The 18,633-nt window shown below is 50.4% G+C and overlaps 1 protein-coding gene across 6 annotated transcripts in view; it reads left to right on the top strand.

Annotated features, from left to right (window-relative positions):
- The first annotated feature begins 319 nt into the window (after positions 1–319).
- Positions 320–18,633, top strand: part of micu3a (mitochondrial calcium uptake family, member 3a) — a 167,480-nt gene continuing 149,166 nt past the window's right edge. For 3 of the 6 annotated variants that reach the window (XM_034187495.1, XM_034187493.1, XM_034187494.1), the window contains exon 1: positions 321–621. In XM_034187495.1, the coding sequence (XP_034043386.1) occupies positions 364–621 (258 nt within the window). In that variant the 5' untranslated portion in view covers positions 321–363. Of the gene's footprint in view, positions 622–18,633 lie in introns of all 6 variants that reach the window. The other 3 variants (XM_034187491.1, XM_034187489.1, XM_034187492.1) reach the window with 2 other exon arrangements.

The following is an 18,633-nucleotide window of genomic DNA, read 5'->3' as shown; positions in this document are numbered from 1 at the left end:
AATATTAAAGGAGTTATGACATCTTGAATGCAGTATGTTTGTAGTTCCACGTTTTGCCACCAGAGTCTTGCCGTGCGAATAGTGAAATGAGTTATGGACACTTTTCTGTTAAAAATGCTGCATTTAGGATATAATTTTTGCTCTTATGAATTCTGTCCATGTACATGTCAAGACAAAAATCACCTTTGTCTTTATTTTAAACACTCACTGAAATCCACAAAACCTCAGCGAATCATTACATCTGCACAGGACTTCTGCAGCTTCAGCCTCCACACAGCGGCTCCAAATCTCGCGATGAAAAGTACGAAAACGCGAGAGTTTGTACTGTCCGCGCCGTGTTGAGCAGCAGCAGCAGCAGCAGCAATGGCCGCTCTTCGTACAGTGGCAGCGTTGGCCGGTAGACTAAACCTCCGCTTCGCGGGGAGAAACCGGCTCCTGGAGATTCAAGCGGCCAGAGGAAAGAGGTCACGGAGGTGCGTGGAGGTCGGGGTGTGTGTCGCAGCGGGAGGCGCCTTGGCTCTTTACTTCTACGGCGCCGTGACGAGAAGCAGGAAGACGATGGAGAGACGGAGCATCAGCGGAATGTTTCCCTTCGTCCCCGCTGTCGAAGCCAAAGAGAGGGTAAGTCTGAGCCGGCAGCTTCAGAAAGCTGTGTCGTCAGAAGAAAGAGGGAAAAGCGCTTTGTTGTATTTCCTCCCACTGAGAATAAACAGTCAGAGGTCTGTGTCAGGCCCGTTTCCCTTCTCTCGCCATGTTCCTCTGGGTTGATGTTTGTTTCCCTTCTTGACGGTCAAAGTGTCATTTTTCCCCCCTCCTCTCTGCATACACAGTGGAAACACTTTGCTCAGTGTTTGGCGCACTGTACATGTCGCGCGTGGAAACCATGGCGCTGTCCGCGCGACCTGGTGCTGAAATGATGCTGACGTTGTTTGGACACTTCAAGAACACATTTTTAACAAGCAAAATTGTGTGAGGTTAGGACAAGAGGAAAACTTGATTGGTATGTACAGTATAAGACTAGGCAACATGGCAAAAAGTATGTGTATGTGTGTGTGTGTATATATATATATATATATATATATATACAATGAGGAAAAGAAGTATTTGAACACCCTGCGGTTTTGCAAGTTCTCCCACTTAGAAATCATGGAGGGGTCTGAAATTTTCGTCTTAGGTGCATGTCCACTGTGAGAGACATAATCTAAAAAGAAAAATCCGGAAATCACAATGTATGATTTTTTTTAATAATTTATTTGTATGTTACTGCTGCAAATAAGTATTTGAACACCTACCAACTAGCAAGAATTCTGGCTCTCACAGACCTGTTAATTTTTCTTTAAGAAGCCCTCTTATTCTGCACTCTTTGCCTGTATTAATTGCACCTGTTTGAACTTGTTACCTGTATAAAAGACACCTGTTCACACACTCAATCAATTACACTCCAACCTGTCCACCATAGCCAAGACCAAAGAGCTGTCTAAAGACACCAGGGACAAAACTGTAGACCTGCACAAGGCTGGGATGGACTACAGGACAACAGGCAAGCAGCTTGGTAGAAGACAACAACTGTTATGATTATTTATTAGAAAGTGGAAGAAACACAAGATGACTGTCAATCTCCCTCGGTCTGGGATTCCATGCAAGATCTCACTTTGTGGGGTAAGGATGATTCTGAGAAAGCTCAGAACGACACAGGAGGACCTGGTCAATGACCTGAAGAGAGCTGGGACCACAGTCACAAAGATTACATTAGTAACACATGATGCTGTCATGGTTTAAAATCCTGCAGGGCAGCAAGGTCCCCCTGCTCAAGCCAGCACATGTCCAGGCCCGTTTGAAGTTCACCAGTGACCATCTGGATGATCCAGAGGAGGCATGGGAGAAGGTCATGTGGTCAGATGAAACCAGAATAGAGCTTTTTGGAATCAACTCCACTTACCATGTTTAGAGGATGAGAACAACCCCAAGAAAACCATCCCAACCATGAAGCATGGGGGTGGAAATGTCATACTTTGGGGATGCTCTTCTGTAAAGGGAACAGGACGACTGCATCGTATTGAAGGGAGGATGGATGGGGTCATGTATTGCAAGATTTTGGCAAACAACCTCCTTCCCTCAGTAAGAGCATTGAAGATGGGTCATGGCTGGGTCTTCCAGCATGACAATAACCCGAAACACACAGTCAGGGCAACTGAGGAGGGGCTCCGTAAGAAGCATTTCAAGGTCCTGGAGTGGCCTGGCCAGTCTCCAGACCTGAACTCAATACAAAAATCTTTGGAGGGAGCAGAAACTCCAAACCTGAAAGATCTAGAGAAGATCTGTATGGAGGAGTGGACCAAATCCCTGCTGCAGTGTGTGAAAACCTGGTGAAAAACTACAGGAAATGTTTGACTTCTGTAATGGCAGTCAAAGGCTACTGTACCAAATATTAACATTGATTTTCACAGTTGTTCAAATACTTATTTGCAGCAGTAACATACAAATAAATTATTAAAAAGTCATACATTGTGATTTCCGGATTTTTTTTTTTTTTTTTTTTTAGATTATGTCTCTCACAGTGGACATGCACCTAAGATGAACATTTCAGACCCCTCCATGATTTCTAAGTGGGAGAACTTGCAAAATCGCAGGGTGTTCAAATACTTATTTTCCTCACTGTATATACATGTGTGTGTGTGTATGTATATATATATATATATATATATGTGTGTATATATATATATATATATATATATATATATATATATATATATATATATATATATATATATACATATACGTGTGTGTGTGTGTGTATATATATATATATATATATATATATACATATATATGAGGTCTGTGAGAAAAGTATCCGACCTTATTATTTTTTTAAAAACCATATGGATTTGAATCACGTGTGATTACATCAGCCAAGCTTGAACCCTTGTGGACATGTGAGAGTTTTTCCACGCCTGTCGGTGACGTCATTCGCCTGTGAGCACGCCTTGTGGAAGGAGTGGTCCAGCCCCCTCGTCGGAATTCCTTTGTCTGAGAGGTTGCTGAGAGATTGGCGCTGTGCCTGATCAAAATTTTTTCAAAAACTGTGAGGCACATCCGAGTGGACACCAGTCGAGAAATTCAGCTGGTTTTCGGTGAAAATTTTAACGGCTGAGAGATTCTGGATTGTTTCTATCGCTGTAAGGACTTCCCACGGAGCAGGACGTCGCGCAGCACTCCGAGGCGATGTCGTCATCCTGTTTCAAGCTTTAAGCCTCTGTTGACCCAGGACGTCGTGAGAGAACAGAGAACTTTCAGAAGAGGTCGGAATCAGCAGTTTATCCGGACATTCCGGATAAACATATATATATATATATATATATATATATATATATATATATATATACACACACACACACATATATATATATATATATATACGAGGTCTGTTAGAAAAGTATCGGACCTTTTTATTTTTTGCAAAAACCTGATGGATTTGAATCACGTGTGCTTGCATCAGCCAACCTTGAACCTTCGTGTGCATGCGTGAATTTTTTCACGCCTGTCGATTGCGTCATTTGCTGGTAAGCATCCTTTGTGTGAGGACATGTGTAGTGCACTCGGCGGATTTTCATTGCAAGGAAAATGGCGGAATGACTGGAGCAGCACTACTGCATCAAATTTTATCCGAATGGTTACCACCTGGCTGTTGCCCAGTTTCTGGCAAAATTTGATGCGGCGCTGCTCCAGTCGTTTCATCTTTTGCAGTGCACACATATGCAGTTACGCGAGGAACCTCATCTCGACGACGCACCTCATCTCGACAGAACACCGACATAACAAGCAACGACAACTGTCTGGCCACAACTCAAAGCAGCTGCCTTAACAATGGAAGCCTTGAACATGGACCACTCTGATTCCATGTCCCTGACCTCCCTTGGAATGCAGAAGAAGTTTCTTCATAGGTGTGAGCTGAAGGCCATCCATATAGACTTTTCCACCAAACATTCCCCTCCACCAAACCCTCAGAACATATTTAGGCCTTCCAGGTCGATTTGCTGGCTGACTCTGGCATCTAACCAAACTCAGTTGCCTGCACCGCCTTTCTCTTTACCTGAGTGTCCAACACACACGGTCACATGTATGATGACACGCTTACAAGATCGATCAACCCATTATTTAGGCTATATTACAGACCAAAATTGTAATCTTTGTGCCGAAACAGTTGGTAAAAGGAGCTCAGAAATTCAAAGATGCCGCTTTCTGGAAATCCAGGAAGGCTTTTTATTAGATGTGTTCTGATTGGTCCAACATAGAGCTGTACCTGGGATGAACCTGCACATTTTGTAAGCTGGTAACATGAGTCTGGTTCCCATTTGCATATAAATGGATCTATTTAAACAGGGTCTTGGAAGAGCGATCAAAGGCGAAAAACATAAAAAGTTTCTCAATGGATTTACACTCAAATGGTCCAGATGAAGGTTAAAAAAAGTGGGAAATCTGCATAGGATTCTCATGCCTGATAATGCTATTATATAGCCTAGACTTGTGTTTCACTGTGTACACTGTGTACACTGTGTATACTAGGGAAGAGTGGATAAAATACATATACTCACAAAACTGAATCTGGCCAAATCTGAGTATTATATGACAGCTCCTCAATATAAAGCAGATGAGAGAAAGAACACTGATGGACAGTGAGAGACCGCACTGTTGATTTCCCTGATGATCAAACTGAGTAGGGCTGCCACAATTGATTATTTTAATAATTAACTAGTCGCCGATTATTTTTGCGATTAGTCAACTAATCGGATCATACGTAAATTTCAGCATACATTGGGGTAAAAAAGTATTTAGTCAGCCAGTGACTGTGCAAGTTCTCCTACTTAGAAGATGAGAGAGGTCTGTAATTTTCAACACAGGTACACTTCAACTGTGAGAGACAAAATGAGAAAAAAAAAATCCAAGAAAATCACATTGTAGGATTTTTAAAGAATTTATTTGTAAACCATGGTGGAAAATAAGTATTTGGTCACCTACAAGCAAGCAAGATTTCTGGCTCTCACATTTTATTAATGGCACCTGTTGGAACTCATTATGTATAAATGTATAAAAGACACCTATCCACAGCCTCGAACAGTCAGACTCCAAACTCAACCATGGCCAAGACCAAACAGCTGTCAAAGGACACCAGGAAGAAAATTGCAGACCTGCACCAGGCTGGGAAGAGTGAATCTACAATAGTCAAGCAGGTTGGTGTGAATAAATCAACTGTGGGAGCAATTGTAAGAATACATACAGGCCATAAGACATACAGGCCATTGATAATCTCCCTCAATCTGGGGCTCCACGCAAGATCTCATCCCGTGCGGTCAAAATGATCATGAGAATGGTGAACAAAACTCCCAGAACTACACAGAGGGACCTGATGAATGACCTGCAGAGAGCTGGGACCAAAGTAACAAAGGCTATACACTACGTAGAGAGGGACTCAAATCCTGCAGTGCCAGGCGTGTCCCCCTGCTTAAGCCAGTATGTGTCCAGGCCCATCTGAAGTTTGCCAGAGAGTATAAGGATGATCCAGAAGAGGACTGAGAGAATATCATGTGGTCAGATGAAACCAAAATAGAACATTTTGGTAAAAACTTAACTCGTTGTGTTTGGAGGAAGAAGAATGCTGAGTTGCATTCCAAGAACACCATATCTACTGTGATGCATGGGGGTGGAAACATCATGCTTTGGGTCTGTGTTTCTGCAAAGGGGACAGTATGACTGATGCGTGTTAAGGGAAGAATGAACAGGGCCATGCATCATGAGATTTTAAGCCAAAACCTCCTTCCGTCAGTGAGAGCATTGAAGATGCAACGTGGCTGGGTCTTTCAGCATGACAATGATAGTGACCTATCCAGTCTCCAGGTGTCAACACCATAGAAAATTTGCTGAGGGAGTTAAAAGTCCGTGTTGCCCAGCGACAGCCCCAAAACATCACTGTTCTGGAGGAGATCTGCATGGAGGAATTGGCCAAAATACCATCTATAGTGTGTGCAAACCTGGTGAAGACTTACAGGAAACGTTTGACCTCTGTCATTGCCAACAAAGATTATGTTACAAGTATTGAGCTGAACTTTTTTTACTGACCAAATACATATTTTCCACCGTAATTTACAAATAAATTCTTTAAAAATCCTACAATGTGATTTCCTGGATGTTTTTCTCATTTTGTCTCTCATAGTTGAAGTACCTATGTACCTATGTATGTACCTATGATGAAAATTACAGACCTCTCTCATCTTTCTAAGTAGGAGAACTTGCACAATCAGGGACTGACTAAATACTTTTTTTGCCCCACTCTATGCACCAGCATGCAGCTGTTATTTGTCTTTGAATGTTTATTATATCATTTATTATTTGTTTTACTATGTTTTATTGTTGGCACTATGGTTTTACTGTTGTGAAAGTGTAGGAACACGGACCCACAACAGGGGGCGCAAATGAACGGACAATGGAGAAGGTAAATAACAAGGTTTTACTGTTGTGAAACGTGCACAACCAATACAACAATCGACAATTTGGGGTTAAGCCGAATTCCACTGGTGTCGTGTGGGCAGGCTCGAAGGTAGGAGACGTCCGTCCAAGTCGAACCGGAACCACCCAGATTTCCTCTGCCACCGAACCCTGGAAGTACTGGAACCGCCAAGTCCCGAATTCCCAGGTGGCCGCTGCCTCCGCTCGTCGGATCCGGTACTGCTGGCAAGAGAACAACAAACACACAGGTGTGGATGCGGCTGCACCCAGTAACACGGAGAGGGGAGAAGCCGCCTCCACCTCACGTCACAATACTGCAGGAAGGTGAGTACTTATCCGAAGCAACGGCTTTTTGTAGACAGCTGTCCTGCAATGCTCAACAAGAAAGACAATATAATAATGTAAGAAATACAGCAGAGAACGTTACCTCTATCTTAAGGCGATATCTCGGCACTGAGGTGGAGACGCCGTCCTAGTGATATACCTCCGTGCTGAGTGGAGTCAGCTGTGTCCAGTGATGGGTGACAGCTGTCACCCTGGCTGCTCTCGTGAGGCGGCAGCGCCCTCTGGTGCCTGGAGCCCGCACTCCAGGCAGGGCGCCCTCTAGTGGTGGTGGGCCAGCAGTACCTCCTCTTCAGCGGCCCACACAACAGGACCCCCCCCTCAACGGGCGCCTCCTGGCGCACGACCGGGCTTGTCCGGATGGCGACGGTAGTAGTCGGCCAGGAGGGCCGGGTCCAGGATAAAGCCCTTCTTCACCTAGGAGCGTTCTTCGGGGCCGTACCCCTCCCAGTCCACCAGGTACTGAAAACCCCGGCCCATTCGACGGACGTCGAGGAGCCGGCGCACGGTCCAAGCCGGTTCCCCGTCGATGATCCGGGCAGGAGGTGGTGCCGGACCCGGAGTGCAGAGGGGTGAGGTGTGATGGGGTTTTATCCGGGAGACATGAAACACTGGATGAATCCGCAGTGAGGCCGGAAGCTGGAGCCTCACTGCGGCGGGATTGATGACTTTGAGAATCTTGAAGGGACCGATGTATCGTTCTTGGAGTTTTGGGGAGTCCACTTGAAGGGGAATGTCCTTGGTGGACAACCACACTTCCTGCCCAGGACGATACGTGGTGGCCGGGGCCCGCCGCCGGTCTGCATGATTCTTCGCCCTCGTCCGGGCCCTCAACAAAGCAGAACGGGCGGCACGCCACACCCGACGGCACTTCCGTAGGTGGGCCTGGACCGAGGGCACACCGACCTCTCCCTCGACCACCGGAAACAAGGGGGGCTGATACCCCAAGCACACCTCAAAAGGGGAGAGGCCGGTGGCTGATGACACCTGACTGTTGTGGGCGTACTCGATCCAGGCCAGGTGGGTACTCCAGGCCGTCGGGTGCGCGGCTGTCACACAGCGTAGTGTCTGCTCCAGTTCTTGGTTGGCCCGTTCTGCTTGCCCGTTGGTCTGGGGGTGATACCCAGACGAGAGGCTGACCGTGGCCCCCAGCTCCCAGCAGAAGCTCCTCCAAACGTGTGAGGAAAACTGGGGACCGCGATCGGAGACGATGTCTGATGGTATCCCATGCAGACGGACGACGTGGTGGACCAGGAGGTCCGCTGTCTCCTGGGCCGTTGGTAGCTTCGGGAGGGCCACGAAGTGGGCCGCCTTGGAGAAACGGTCCACTATCGTGAAGATGACGGTGTTCCCCTGGGACGGCGGGAGACCCGTGACAAAGTCCAGGCCGATGTGGGACCAGGGGCGATGTGGGACGGGCAGCGGCTGCAGCAGCCCTGAGGTCTTCCGATGGTCGGCCTTGCCCCTGGCGCAGGTGGTACAGGCCTGGACGTAGCCCCGGACGTCGGCCTCCAGGGACGCCCACCAGAAGCGCTGCCGGACGACTGCCACGGTCCTTCGCACCCCAGGGTGACAGGAGAGCTTAGAACCGTGACAGAAGTCCAGTACTGCAGCTCTGGCTTCCGGTGGGACGTAGAGTCTGTTCTTTGGTCCGGTTCCGGGGTCCGGGTCTCGTGTCAGGGCCTCCCGGACGGTCTTCTCTACGTCCCAGGTGAGGGCGGCCACGATAGCGGACTCCGGGATGATGGGATCCGGGGGATCCGACGATTCCGTTTTGACTTCGTCTTCATGGACCCGGGACAATGCATCCGATCTCTGATTTTTGGTCCCGGGACGGTAGGTGATCCGGAAGTCAAAACGGCCAAAGAACAGTGACCAGCGGGCTTGCCTGGGGTTCAGCCGCTTGGCGGTCCTGATGTACTCCAGGTTCCGATGGTCAGTGAAAACCGTGAATGGCACGGACGTTCCCTCCAACAGATGTCTCCACTCTTCAAGGGCCTCTTTCACCGCAAGGAGTTCTCGATTGCCGACGTCATAGTTCCGTTCGGCCGGGGTCAACCTGCGGGAAAAATAGGCACACGGGTGAAGAACCTTATCGGTCTTCCCGCTCTGGGAGAGCACAGCTCCTATCCCTGAGTCCGAGGCGTCCACTTCAACCACTAACTGGCGACTAGGATCGGGCTGCACCAGAACGGGTGCAGACGAGAAGCGCCGTTTCAACTCCTTGAACGCGGCATCGCAACGATCCGACCAGGTGAAGGGGACTTTTGGTGAGGTCAGGGCTGTCAGGGGGCTAACTACCTGACTATAGCCCTTAATGAACCTCCTGTAGAAATTTGCAAAGCCGAGGAACTGTTGCAGCTTCCTACGGCTAGTCGGTTGGGGCCAGTCTCTCACCGCCGCAACCTTGGCCGGATCAGGAGCGACGGAGTTCGGGGAGATGATGAACCCCAGGAAGGACAAAGACGTGCGGTGAAACTCACACTTCTCGCCCTTCACAAACAGTCGGTTCTCCAACAACCGCTGCAGGACCTGACGGACATGCCGGACATGAGTCTCAGGATCCGGGGAAAGATGAGTATATCGTCTAGATACACGAAGACGAACCGGTGCAGGAAATCCCGCAAGACATCATTTACCAATGCTTGGAAAGTCGCGGGAGCGTTAGTGAGACCGAACGGCATGACCAGGTACTCGAAATGACCTAACGGGGTGTTAAATGCCGTCTTCCATTCGTCTCCCTTCCGGATCCGAACCAGGTGGTACGCATTCCTAAGATCAAGCTTGGTGAAAATCCTGGCTCCATGCAAGGGGGTGAACACTGAATCCAACAAGGGCAACGGGTATCGGTTGCGAACCGTGATTTCGTTCAGCCCCCTGTAATCGATGCATGGACGAAGTCCGCCATCTTTCTTTCCCACACAAAAGAAACCGGCACCCATCGGGGAGGTGGAATTCCGGATCAACCCGGGAGCTAACGAGTCCCGGATGTAGGTCTCCATTGATTCGCGCTCCGGCCGTGAGAGGTTGTACAGCCTACTGGACGGGAACCCACTGCCTGGAACCAAATCAATGGCACAATCATACGGGCGGTGGGGAGGGAGCGTGAGAGCCAGATCCTTGCTGAACACGTCCGCAAGATCGTGGTACTCCGCCGGCACCGTCCTCAGATTGGGCGGGACTCTGACCTCCTCCTTAGCTTGGGAGCCGGGAGGAACCTAGACACTCCCGATGGCAGGTCTCGCTCCACTGCACCACCACCCCGGACGGCCAATCGATCCGGGGATTGTGCTTCAACATCCAGGGAAAGCCCAAAACCACACGGGAGGTAGCCTGAGTCACAAAGAACTCGATCACCTCCCGGTGGTTACCTGACACCACCAGAGTTACAGGTGGTGTCTTATGCGTGATCGGAGGGAGTAGGGAGCCATCTAGTGCCCGAACCTGTACGGGTGAGGTAAGAGCCACCAGAGGGAGCCCTATCTCCCTAGCCCATCTGCTATCCAACAGATTCCCCTCAGAGCCCGTGTCCACCAGTGCTGGGGCCTTCAGGGTAGAATCCTCATACAGGATCGTGACTGGGAGTCATGTGGCAATGTGGGTGTATCCCACGTGAATGTCTCGGCCCACCCCTAGCCCAGTCTCTAGGGGCGGGCGTTTGGCGTTTGACCGCTTGGGGCAGTCTCTCACATGGTGCTCTATTGAACCACAAACAAAACACGCTCCGTGGGTCCATCTCCTCTGTGCATCTGGTGCCCTAAATGTTGCCCTACTCGTGTCCCTAGCTTCGTCAGTAGGGGGAGCTGTGACCCCACGGAGCGCAGGGGCTGTGGAGCGTGGGGAAGGCGGAGCGCGGTCGGAACCGGAAGGGAGAGGGACAGCGCGTGCCCGGCCATGCCTTTCGTCTCGTTCCCGCCGACGTTCTTCTAACCGGTTGTCTAACCGTATGACAAGATCAATGAGCCCATCTAAATCCCGCGGTTCGTCCTTAGCCACCAGGTGCTCTTTAAGAACCAAAGACAGTCCGTTTACAAAGGCGGCGCGGAGGGCAGTGCTATTCCAGCCGGACCTCGCAGCCGCGATGCGGAAGTCGACTGCATAGGCAGCTGCACTCCGGCGCCCCTGTCTTATTGACAGTAGCACTGTTGAAGCGGTTTCTCCTCGATTGGGGTGATCGAACACAGTTCTGAGCTCCCTCACAAACCCATCGTATATCTGAAGGAACCGTGAGTTCTGCTCCCAGAGCGCTGTAGCCCAAGCGCTTGCCTCCCCGCGAAGCAGGTTTATCACATAAGCTACTTTGCTAGCATCAGCCGCGTACATCACGGGACGCTGTGCGAAGACGAGCGAACACTGCATAAGAAAATCTGCGCACGTCTCCACACAGCCGCCGTACGGTTCTGGAGGGCTTATGTATGCTTCTGGGGAAGGAGGGAGGGGTCGTTGAACGACCAGTGGAACGTCACTATTACGCGCAGGGTCGACGGGAGGGAGAGCCGCAGCGGCGCCCGGGGGGCGCGCTTCCACTTGTGCGGCGAGAGCCTCCACCCTGCGGTTCAGGAGAACGTTCTGCTCGGTCATTAAGTCCATCCGAGTGGTGAAAGCGGTGAGGATCCGCTGCAACTCACCGATTACCCCTCCCGAAGACGCCTGCGCGCCCTGGTCTTCCATTGGCCGTTCAACAGCCGGTTGACGCCCCTCGGGATCCATGACATTGGCCGAGATATCCTGTTGTGAAAGTGTAGGAACACGGACCCACAACAGGGGGCGCAAATGAACGGACAATGGAGAAGGTAAATAACAAGGTTTTACTGTTGTGAAACGTGCACAACCAATACAACAATCGACAATTTGGGGTTAAGCCGAATTCCACTGGTGTCGTGTGGGCAGGCTCGAAGGTAGGAGACGTCCGTCCAAGTCGAACCGGAACCACCCAGATTTCCTCTGCCACCGAACCCTGGAACTACTGGAACCGCCAAGTCCCGAATTCCCAGGTGGCCACTGCCTCCGCTCGTCGGATCCGGTACTGCTGGCAAGAGAACAACAAACACACAGGTGTGGATGCGGCTGCACCCAGTAACACGGAGAGGGGAGAAGCCGCCTCCACCTCACGTCACAATACTGCAGGAAGGTGAGTACTTATCCGAAGCAACGGCTTTTTGTAGACAGCTGTCCTGCAATGCTCAACAAGAAAGACAATATAATAATGTAAGAAATACAGCAGAGAACGTTACCTCTATCTTAAGGCGATGTCTCGGCACTGAGGTGGAGACGCCGTCCTAGTGATATACCTCCGTGCTGAGTGGAGTCAGCTGTGTCCAGTGATGGGTGACAGCTGTCACCCTGGCTGCTCTCGTGAGGCGGCAGCGCCCTCTGGTGCCTGGAGCCCGCACTCCAGGCAGGGCGCCCTCTAGTGGTGGTGGGCCAGCAGTACCTCCTCTTCAGCAGCCCACACAACATTTACTACATTCATGCCAATAAAGCAAACTGAAACTGAGAGCAAGAGAGAGAGAGAAAGAGAGAGACTGACCTTCTCAAAGATTCTATCATATTTCTTTTCCATCATTGTGGTGAAGTGAGATCGGCCTGGTAGGTAGTTGTCAGGGTGTTCTGGGTTGAACTGCTTGATCATCTCTTTGAAACCTTGATCGCCAACCATGGACAGGGCTCTCATGTCAGTCACCAATGGGGATGGGTATCAGGAACCAGTTCTTTTTGAGAATTGTTAAGAAATAATTCAATCAACCAACATCAATAGCCTTTTTGCTTAATGACTCCCTTATCCTCCCGCTTGTGCAGGAGGTTGAGAGATACTGACTAGAGATAGTCGGGCTTACCTCCACGCACAGCTTGGGCTCTGGTACCCAACTCCTGGAGAGGGGGTGGACGCTTCATTTTTCTGGCGTTGCCCACGGGGAGAGGCGGACAGCTGGGGTCGTATTGCTTATTGCTCCCCAGCTCAGTCGCCATGTGATGGAGTTCACTCCGGTGAACGAGAGGGTCGCGTCCCTATGCCTTCGGGTCGGGGACAGGTCTCTCACCGTTGTCTCAGCCTATGGGCCGAGCAGCAGTGCAGAGTACCCGACCTTCCTGGAGTCCCTGGGAGGGGTACTAGATAGCGCTCCGACTGGGGACTCCATTGTTCTCCTGGGGGATTTCAACGTGCACGTGGGTGGCGACAGTGAGACCTGTCACAGTTTGTCCATCACGAACACCATGTTCGAGCACAAGGGTGTCCATAAGTGCACATGGCACCAGGACACCCTGGTCGATGATCGACTTTGTAGTCGTTTCATCTGACCTTCGGCCACGTGTCTTGGACACTCGAGTGAAGCGAGGGGCAGAGCTGTCGACCGATCACCACCTGGTGGTGAGTTGGATCCGCTGGGAGGGGAGGAAGCTGATCAGACCTGGCAGGCCCAAACGTATCGTGAGGGTCTGCTGGGAACGACTGGCAGAACCCTCTGTCAGCGAGGTCTTCAACTCCCACTTCCGGGAGAGCTTCTCCCAGATCCCGCGGGAGGTTGGAGAGATGGAGTCCGAGTGGACCATGTTCTCCACCTCCACTGTCGATGCGGCCTCTCATAGCTGTTGTCACAAGGTCTCTGGTGCAGTCGCAGCGGCAATCCCCGAACCCGGTGGTGGACGCCGGAAGTAAGGGATGCCGTCAAGCTGAAAAAGGAGTCCTACTTATCTTTGTTGGTAGGTGGGACCCCAGAGGCAGCTGACAGATACCGGCAGGCGAAGCGTGCCGCAGCCCGTGCGGTCGCAGAGGCAAAAACTCGGGTCTTGGGGGAAGTTCGGGGAGGCCATGGAGGAGGACTATCAGTCGGCCTCGAAGAGATTCTGGAAAAATGTCCGATGCCTCCGGAGGCGGAAGCAGCTCTCCACCAGCACTGTTTATGATGCGGGTGGGGAGCTGTTGAACCTGACTGGGGATGTTGTCGGGCGGTGGAAGGAGTACTTCGAGGATCTCCTCAATCCCATCGTCATGTCTTCCAAAGAGGAAGCAGAGACTGGGGACTCAGAGGCGGACTCATCCATTACCCAGGCCGAAGTCACCGAGGTGGTTAGAAAGCTCCTCAGTGGCAAGGCTCCTGGGGTGGATGAAATCCGTCCTGAGTACCTTAAGTCTCTGGATGTTGTGGGACTGTCTTGGCTGACACGCCTCTGCAACATCGCGTGGCGATCAGGGACAGTGCCTCTGGATTGGCAGACCGGGGTGGTGGTCCCTCTAATATATAGGGGGATCACATTCCTCAGCCTCCCCGGTAAGGTCTATTCCAGAGTACTGGAGAGGAGAATTCGACCGATGGTCGAACCTCGGATGCAGGAGGAGCAGTGTGGTTTTTGTCCTGGTCGCGGCACACTGGACCAGCTCTACACGCTCCATCGGGTGCTCGAGGGTTCATGAGAGTTCGCCGAACCAGTCCACATGTGTTTTGTGGATCTGGAGAAGGCGTTTGACCGTGTCCCTCTGGGCGCACTGTGGGAGTGCTCCGGGAGTACGGGGTCTGGGGTCCTTTGCTAAGGGCTATCCGGTCCCTGTACGACTGCAGCAGGAGCTTGGTTCGCATTGCCGGTAGTAAGTCAAACCTGTTTCCAGTGCACGTTGGACTCCGCCAGGTCTGTTCATTATTTTTATGGACAGAATTTCTAGGCGCAGCCAGGGTGTAGAGGGGATCTGGTTTGGGAACCACAGAATCTCATCTCTGCTGTTTGCGGATGATGTGGTTCTGTTGGCTTCATCAAATCAGGACCTTCAGCATGCACTGGGGCGGTTTGCAGCCAAGTGTGAAGCGTCTGGGATGAAAATCAGCACCTCCAAATCTGAGGCCATGGTTCTCGACCGGAAAAAGGTGCTTTACCCTCTTCAGGTTGGTGGAGTGTCCTTGCCTCAAGTGGAGGAGTCTAAGTATCTCGGGGTCTTGTTCACGAGTGAGGGACGGATGGCGCGTGAGATCAATAGACGGACCGGTGCAGCATCTGCAGTGATGCAGTCGCTGTATCGGACCGTCGTGGTGAAGAGAGAGCTGAGTAGGGGGGCAAACCTCTCGATTTACCGATCGATCTACGTTCCGATCCTCACCTATGGTCATGAGATTTGGCTCATTACCGAAAGAACGAGATCACGAGTACAAGCGGCCAATATGAGTTTCCTCCGCAGGGTGGCTGGGCGCTCCCTGAGAGATAGGGTGAGGAGCTCGGTCACTCGGGAGGAGCTCGGAGTCGAGCCGCTGCTCCTCCACGTCGAAAGGAGTCAGTTGAGGTGGCTCGGGCATCTTTTCCGGATGCCCCCTGGACGCCTCGCTGGAGAGGTGTTCCGGGCATGTCCCATTGGGAGGAGGCCCCGGGGAAAACCCAGGACACGCTGGAGGGACTACATCTCTCGGCTGGCTTGGGAACGCCTTGGGGTTCCCCCAGAGGAGCTGGGGGAGGTGTGTGTGGATCGGGAGGTCTGGGCGGCTTTGCTTGAGCTGCTGCCCCCGCGACCTGACTCCAGGTAAAGCGGAAGAAAATGGATGGATGGATGGACTCCCTTATCGGAGTTGCCCTTCAGAGCAGCCGTTATTTTTTAGGGTGTTTTTCACGAAAATGATCGTTTCTCTACGTTGATTGCAGACCCTGTGCAGTGCACCTCTGTTTTTCACTGCTTTTCAGAAGCGGCAAGTCCGCATCTTAACCCCTCTCAAAGCCATTAAAATATGTCAACTGTGAGTTGCTTTTGTGCGGATTAACGTCACTACCTGAGACACTTGTCTTGTTGCGAGAAGGAATGAGAATTGTGCTCCGTTCCGTTCGCACAGCTCTAAATGCTGCGCCACTCTCTGCTGAGTCAAGTTACAGTCCAGTCGGAATTAATAACTTCCAAGCGAATAGCTATTTAAATCAAATGACAACTCTTTCCAAACATTGTAATACAAACAATAAACTGCAATTGATCAAAACATTTTTTTTCCTCCCAAAAATGAGGCATCCTCCCAAAATGAGGCTCAGCTTAGAGGTATGGAGTGACATTCATGCCAAATGTCTGAAAGGAAATGCTTTAGACAAAAACTAGAGATTTTGCTTATTTCTATGTATGTACAGAGATCCAGGATCTACCATGTAGATTTTATTTAAGTCCAGAGATCAAGGATCCAGTGACCAATTAAATATTTATTTACTTTAAGACTCAATAAAATGTTGACATAGAAAACCTGTAAAGCCTACTTTAAGTACACAGAAAATTCACGAGAGGTATCGATAAGGGAATCGATAAGGAATCGGATCGATAAGCGGAATCGATAATGGCACTGATATCAATAAACTCTTATCAATACCCATCCCTAGTCACCAACATGTTCAAGATTGCTTCAGTCAGAATATTTGCTTGCCGAGTGGCAGCCTTCACACCAGTGACCAAATGATGGCGAATTGACCCAATGATGGCCATTGACCCACTCTCGGCCGGAGTCCAGATGCCACCCACGAACATCCAACACCACTGGTGGGGCACTTAGAAAAGGTGGGGCCATTTGCACTGCCAGCACAGAAGTAGACAGCTGGCTGTGCGAATGGCCCCACATTTTCTAAGTGCCCCCCGAGTGTGCTTTTCCCCCTCCAAGCAACACAAATGGCATGCGAGTGTGTCGTGTGTCTCCCCCCGAGCAACACAAATGGTGTGTGAGTGTGTTGTGTGTCTCCTTCCCCACAAAAAAACACAATCAGCTGAGGTGGAAAATGCTTGAATGGCGGCCAGAGTGCAGTGCGATCGCTGTCCAGCACAGTGTGCACATCTGGACAGCCTGTCATGTCCATGATGGATGTCATTCAAGGATTTCAAGGATTCAAAGAAATTTTATTGTCATATGCACAGAAGAACATGTTCCCTGCACAATGAAATGTGTCTACTGCATTTAACCCATCATAATTGCCAATAGGAGCAGAAGTCGCCATTAGGCGCCCGGGGACCAGCTCCAGATGTACATCCCTGCCTTGGTCAACAGCAGGGCTGAGCAAACCAACACCGACCCATAACAAAGAACACACACACAACACATAGGCCGGTCCGGTACATAAAACATATATATGAAAGCAAAACATGAGGGAAAGGAGAAAAAAAAACCCTCATTGCCGCTGTATAATCCCCATCAGCACAGAAAAACAATAATCAGACAGACAAAAACAAGGACACAGGACGACATCCGAGATTTGAAAAGGTCCAGTTTATCAGAACACTCCAGAGGCAGCCTGTTTGGCGCCGTCAACGGCCTTGTCCGACAATCCTGGAGGGGGAGGAGGCAGCCCTGCGCAGTCTGAGCAGTCCTGAACACAGTCAACGTCAGAGCTGGAGAAGCTGAGGGGAGGGGGGAAGACCAGGGAGCGAGGCTTAAGTGTTGATCTTCTGAGGAGGTTTTATCACAGCGACCTTGAAGTGCAGCTGTATTTGGGGAAGCCAAATGAATAGCCAGATTAGCAGACGCCTGAAAGATTCCACAGTTCTGAGAACAGAGTGGCTCTCAATGCATCTGAATGTAGAATGTGGTCTTCACAGACGGTCGAGATGTTTCCAACGCGCGGTTAACCCCCGCCGACTGCGCAGCCACTGCCTTCCCAATCGAATCAATCATGTAGGGCAGCCTGGAAGGACCAATCAAAGCTGCTTCCACTTTCTTGATTTTCCGGTAGACCAGCATAGTGCCCGCTCCACACATCAGAAAGCCGGTCACCACCAAGCCGAATATGTACACATCTTCGACGTCCTCCACAGAAAGCATGTAAAGGCACATGACCTGCCATCTCCTCCACGAGTCCATCACGTAACCCATCGCGTGCGTCCCGGCAGGACAGGTCGGGTCCTCCGCCCCCGAATGTCTTGTAGAAAAAATAGTGTCAATTGCGTTCAGAGACCACTTTAACAGATACATTTTTGTCGTTTTCCAGAAGAGCAAAGCTGCAGCCTCACAGACAACAGGCCACAGAAGCAGGAAAGATAAGGAGGGAGGGAGAAGAGAAAAGTGCGTCCATCTCGGCCGAGTGCAAGCTGGCAAAAAAACATGTAACACCATTCCCACCCATTACACAATGCATATGGGATATTATAATCAATACAGCTGTAATAGCAGATATGCAATTGCACGCATGCATGCATGTGACAGGCTCAGCGCACACAGCTGACCTGTCAGAGCTGTGGACCACCCATCATGACATATTCAGTATGTCCCACTGGAGGTGGGATCACCAGGCAGCAGTGTACACATGCCACCACAAAGTTAAATAAAAAATGCTCACAAAAGATCCCATATAAACCCCATATGACACGGCGGTCCGCATCCAGCGCAGCATATGAGCGGACAGCCACGTGACACGTGATTACAACGTCCGTCTGTCATGTGGAGCATTGGCTGACAACCAGTCATGAGACACACCCCCATACCATCACAGATGCTAGAATTTGAACTTTGCGCTGGTCCGAAGGACACGACATCCATGATTTCCAAACACAATTTGAAATGTGGACTCAGCAGACCACAGCACACTTTCCACTTTGTGTCTGTCCATTTCAAATGAGCTTGGGCCCTGAGAAAGCGGCGGCGTTTCTGGATGTTGTTGATGTATGGCTTTCGCTTTGCATGGTAGAGCTTTAACTTGCACTTGTAGATGTAGCAACGAACTGTGTTAACTGACAATGGTTTTCTGAAGTGTTCCTGAGCCCACGCGGTAAGATCCTTTACACAATGATGTTGGTTTTTAATGCAGTGCCGCCTGCGGGATAGAAGGTCACGGGCATTCAATGTTGGTTTTGGG

Source organism: Thalassophryne amazonica, chromosome 15 (genome assembly GCF_902500255.1).
Source record: "Thalassophryne amazonica chromosome 15, fThaAma1.1, whole genome shotgun sequence".
In the NCBI taxonomy this organism is placed as follows: Eukaryota; Metazoa; Chordata; class Actinopteri; order Batrachoidiformes; family Batrachoididae; genus Thalassophryne; species Thalassophryne amazonica.
Note: the sequence above shows the minus strand (reverse complement) of the source record. Positions and strands in the feature narration are given on the sequence as shown.